The sequence below is a fragment of the Eucalyptus grandis genome, chromosome 8 (assembly GCF_016545825.1).
Source record: "Eucalyptus grandis isolate ANBG69807.140 chromosome 8, ASM1654582v1, whole genome shotgun sequence".
Taxonomy (NCBI): Eukaryota; Viridiplantae; Streptophyta; class Magnoliopsida; order Myrtales; family Myrtaceae; genus Eucalyptus; species Eucalyptus grandis.
The window spans coordinates 50,013,622-50,018,682 of NC_052619.1; the positions used below are offsets into that span (position 1 = coordinate 50,013,622).

The 5,061-nt window shown below is 40.2% G+C and overlaps 1 protein-coding gene across 1 annotated transcript; it reads left to right on the forward strand.

Moving 5' to 3' along the window:
• The first annotated feature begins 241 nt into the window (after positions 1–241).
• Positions 242–4,320, forward strand: LOC120287310 (G-type lectin S-receptor-like serine/threonine-protein kinase At4g03230). The gene is made up of 4 exons (XM_039300074.1): positions 242–415; positions 3,174–3,379; positions 3,544–3,694; positions 3,786–4,320. The coding sequence occupies exons 1-4, from the start codon at positions 242–244 to the stop codon at positions 4,083–4,085; spliced, it is 831 nt and encodes a 276-aa protein (XP_039156008.1). The 3' UTR covers positions 4,086–4,320.
• Positions 4,321–5,061: the final 741 nt, after the last annotated feature.

Below are 5,061 nucleotides of genomic sequence, written 5' to 3' on the forward strand. Positions count from 1 at the left end.
TACTGATCTAATCCTATCGTGTATTATATTTTGTTAGTGATCTTGAGCAAGACCAAATTGTATCGAGGCACTAGGAGAATTATCTAGCTCATGCGCCAAAGGTGGATTGGGTGTGAGCCTAAAGCTTTTGGATATTCATGTTGTCCTACAGTAGAGTAGGTAAGTAAGGTGTGCCTTGCGGGTTTTGAGCTTGATGCTAAAGGCAAGTGTTGAACCTAATTTATCAATATGCAACGTGGTGATGAATGTCCTCATGGCTAATAGGCTTGAACAAACATATACGTTCCTGGAGAGAACGCAACTCGTTGGAATTATGCCAAATGTGACTACTTATAATAGTTTGATCAAGGGTTACTGTGATTTGCATCGTGTCAAGGATGCCATTGAGTTGCTTAATGGCATGCCTATAGATAAGGTCAGTTGCTACCCTATCATGGATTTTCTATGTAAGGAGAAGGGATGAAGAAGTGAGGGAGATGTTGCCAAAAAAAAAAATGGTAGAGGCAGTAATTTAATACCAGACCAAGATTACTTATGAAAATCTTGTCAGTGTGCTTGCCAAGCATGGTCATGGAGATAAGGCTCTTGAATTTTGAGGGAAGCAAAACATAGAGGTTTCCAATTGGCAAAGTGGAACATAGTGCCATAGTTCATTCATTTTGTAAGGAGGGGAATCTAGTAAGGCAAAGGAAATAGTGGACGAGATGTCCTTGAAGGGTTGTATCCCAAATGTGTGACATATACCATTGTTATTGTCGGGTTTTGTCGAGTAAGTAGAGTAGATCACGCTAGAAAGCTGATTATGTAGATGGAAAGGTATGGCTGCAAACCAAACACTCTACCTTGCATAGCCTTGTTAAGTGGGCTGGGTTCAGAAGCTAGAAAAAGGGGGGGAATTACAAGGGGATGAAAGAGCTTATGCAGTTCGGGTATCAATCTAGCATGGTTAAAGAAACTATATTTCTACATCGTTGATTTTCTTTTTCTAACTCGGCATCTGAGTTTTTAGTGGACAACAAACTATTTTATACCAAGGGACCATACATTCATGGAGCGAAAAGTGTGAGGATAGAATGGCTCATGAAGTACACTATGTATAGTTTTCTTCACTTCTCACGGATTCTAGACTTTATCATGATCCCAGAGCTAACCAAGTTCTCTATTGGGTGGTCCCTACCTTTGGATGGCACCTTTGAGAGCATACCTATGGCACCCGATATTACTACTTCGTGAACCCTTCTCGATTTTTGTAGAAAGCACGATGACATGGAAAATGGGGAGAGGATAGGAAGAAATGTGAGCATCAGCTAGATCATGATGGTTTCCACGTGTTATTATCAACCCTGTATGCTTCCAAAGGAAATTCAGATAATATGCTTGAGATTAGAGGAATTATGGAGTAGCATGAAGTGAAAAAGAAAAAAGAAAAGGCCCAAGTTGTAGCAGGATCGAAGCATGGAGTAATTCAGGAATTTCTGGTTGGTGATGAGACACATCCTCAATGAAAAGATAACGAGAATATATGTGAAGATCTAATAGCAAAACCAAATAGGGAAGCTATTTGGGAGTTTAAAAAGGAAAGACACGGATAATCTCATAAGTTTGTTGATTGACGTATTACTAAATTCAAGGATGAAATTTTTTTTTAAGGAGGGTAGAATGTAATATTAGGCTAGTGGGCCCCAAAAGAAGAAAAATAAAAGAAGTTGAAAAGTCAATAAAGCAAAAAGGAGAGGGGAGAGGGCTCGGCTAAATAGAAGCTGAGAGGTCCCTCGACCATAAAGAAGAAGAAGAAGAAGAAGAAAGGAAAGGGATTTTGGCACGTGCACGCCACGGATGCCTCGCCAAGCCAACTCGAACTCCATAACGCAGTACCCGGTAAGAGTTTAGGCACCTCGTTCGTCCAATTGAAGTAATTTATGGGTTTAGGGCTCAAATTCGGAATTTTTGGAAAATCGAGTGGCGAAGTCCAATTTGGAGTCGTTGAGCCACGCATTTTTGTAGGATTGGTAGTTTAGGGTGTTGTGGAGCCGGGGGATTTTTACGGATCGTGATTTGAGCTTATGGTTTGTCCGAAACAAAATTCCAAAGTTTCCCGTGCGCAGTGAACAGTACGTATCCAGCAGCTTTGGGCTCGTATTTTGTCATTTTTCGGCTTGATTTTGGGATAGTCAAGTTGGGATCAGACAATTATTACTTGTTAATATTTGAGAATGGTTTTACGAAAGGTATTGTGAAACGATACATCACTTTACGAATTGGTTTATGGAATGAGTTATATGATGATTTGAGAAACGTTTTATGAAGGATGTTAAAAAAAATATATATATATATATATATATATATATATATATATTATATATCGATTTGTGAATTTGATTTATGAAATGATATGAGAAATTTCTATTGGATGAATTGAGTTATGAAAGGTTATATGGTTGGTTTATGAAATGCATTGTGGATTATGAGATTATTTATGGATTAAATTTCTGGATATTAGAAGATGTGGATTTGGTGCTCAATATCGCTGTGAGCCCATGGTGGGGCTAGTGGGTATGCATACTGGGTTTAAGATATCCTTCTGGGCCAAGCCATCGGCTTTGTAGGTGGAGACCTTGCCAAGGGGGGAATCTTGGCCGGCTTGTCACAAGACGTTGTGTCGTGACCATGGTTAGGTGTTGAGCAAAAGATTGGTCGATAGATGGACCATCGACGTGTTTTGATATGAGATGAACCAATGGATAGACCATTGATATAGTTTTTGATAGAGATTAATCAATGGACTTGACCATTGATATTTGAATCATGATGGTGGATTTAAATGTGTATTTCCAACTTTTATAAAGTTTTGTTGAAATGAACGATTCATTCTTGATTTGATATGTACAATTAATGAGTTGGATTATGATTTTTGATAGTGTTCTATACTTATATATATATATATGCATAGTGGTTGCTCGATCTGCTTAGAAGATATGTACTACTCATTGAGCTTGTGGTTGCTCACCCCTCTATTTCCAAACTTTTTCAGGTCCTTTGGTTAGCAGTTAATAGGTTAGAGTGCTATCGATAGGGACCTTTGGAAGTAGACTTTGGGTATGGTTTGAGGCTGCATCCTTCGAGTGGAAGGACGGCCATGTTACCCCATCCATGTAGGATTTGGGGTGTGACAGATACACTTTGAGATCATCTTGGGAATTGCACGAGGAATGCTCTATCTTCACCAAGATTCTAGGCTACGAATCATTCACAGGGATCTCATGACTAGCAATGTTTTGCTTGATGAGGAGATGACTCCTAAAATTTCCGACTTTTGTCTAGCTCGTATATTTGAGGCAAAACAAACTAAAGCAAGCACGCAAAGGGTGATTGGAACTTAGTAAGTTTTTGTAGATGCACATGCCATTTATTTTCGTCTAGATAAAGAATTTGTTGGACACTACACAAGGCACTCACCACATTATCACGTTTTAATACCTGTAGTGAAACTTCGTTATTCCGACTGCAGCTTACTTAACTTATTGTTCTCATGCTCCAATGCAGTGGATACATGTCTCCGGAGTATGCTTTGGATGGATTTTTCTCATTCAAGTCCGATGTTTTTAGCTTTGGCATTGTCGTATTGGAGATTGTTAGCGGGAAACGTAACGCGGGCTTTTATCAGTCTGAAGGAACAATGAGCCTTCTTACTCATGTGAATACAGTCCATTTGTTGTGGCTTTCTTTTACTTTATCCACTTCCTGTTGCCCTTTTCTCTGAAAGTACTAAAGCTTCAATTGTGCAGGCATGGAAATTATGGAATGACGATAAAGCATTGGACTTGATGGATCAAGTGCTGCACGAAACTTACAACAGAGATCAAGTTTTGAAGTGCATAAACGTGGCGCTTTTATGCTTGCAAGAAGACCCGAGTGATCGCCCCACAATGTCAACTGCGGTTTTCATGCTCGGTAGTGAAAGTGCGACTCTTCCAGTTCCGAAAAAACCGGCTTTTGCAGTTGGGATTGGCGTTTCTACAACAGCTTCTTCCAGCAAACCAGAGTTGAGCATGGTGTTATCGACTACTCAGCAACAAGGACGGTAATGTCAGATCTTCCTCAAATCTATTCCACATCTTAGTTGCCGAAAACTTTAGCCATCCGGCATTTGTTTAACTAGGAATGCCTCAATTTTTACCCCATGATATTCCTTTCTCCTTCGGCAAAATACAGTTTACTCTATGTTGATAGTTGATGCTTCTCCTCGGCCTAAGACTGTACAATACTAATATAGCGAATCGGCTCCTTGATCACATTAAAAGATTATTATCGTCAATTGTAGCACTGTTCCTTCTTGAGAATAAGTTTCTTGTGCTGCAACTGAGTTGTAAAATCAATTCCCTTTTGGGGCTATAGTCATCCTATCAAACTCGCAATCCACCCCACTATAGCATGATCCACAAAAATCTCATGTTTTGAATTGACCGAAAAATCCCTCAGTTCTCTGATGTTACTATTATGAGAATAAGTACACTAATGGTGCCATAAGTTGTGTACGACGCTCACTTTGGTGCCAAAAGTTTCCGTCGGATCATTTAAGTGCCAAAAAATTTGAAAAACGTTCACTTTGGTGCCAACGCCGATCTGATTGGCCAAAAATCTGACGTGGCCTTTTTTTATTAATTTCTTATGCTGATGTGGCTCGCCGGAGTTTCCATTGGATCACTTAGGCCTTCAAACGACGTCATTTTAGCATCCTAACACCAAAACGACGCCGTTTTGTGTCTTTCCCCCAAATTCAAAACCCTAAATCCCCAAACGACACCGTTTTGTGTCGTCTTCTTCCCCGAACAGATCCAGCAACACCAACAGCGCCGAACTAGCAACACCAGTAGCGCAGAACCAGCAACACCAGTAATTTTCCAGAAAAGAAACCACGCATTCGCCTTCGCCCTCCCCAGTAGTTTTCCCCCATTTTCAATCACCTTATCAACCTTTCAAATCCCCAAATCTCAGCCCCACCACCGCCTTTTTCCAAGGAATATCGTTGGGTGCAGAGGAAACACGAGCTCGAAGAATCTC

Bases quoted from the DNA above. Each gene is read 5' to 3' on its own strand.
- LOC120287310 (XM_039300074.1), top strand. From the start codon at position 242: ATGAATGTCCTCATGGCTAATAGGCTTGAACAAACATATACGTTCCTG. The intron at 416-3,173 runs GTCAGTTGCTAC...GGGGTGTGACAG, and splicing joins ATGGCATGCCTATAGATAAG to ATACACTTTGAGATCATCTT. The intron at 3,380-3,543 runs GTAAGTTTTTGT...GCTCCAATGCAG, and splicing joins CAAAGGGTGATTGGAACTTA to TGGATACATGTCTCCGGAGT.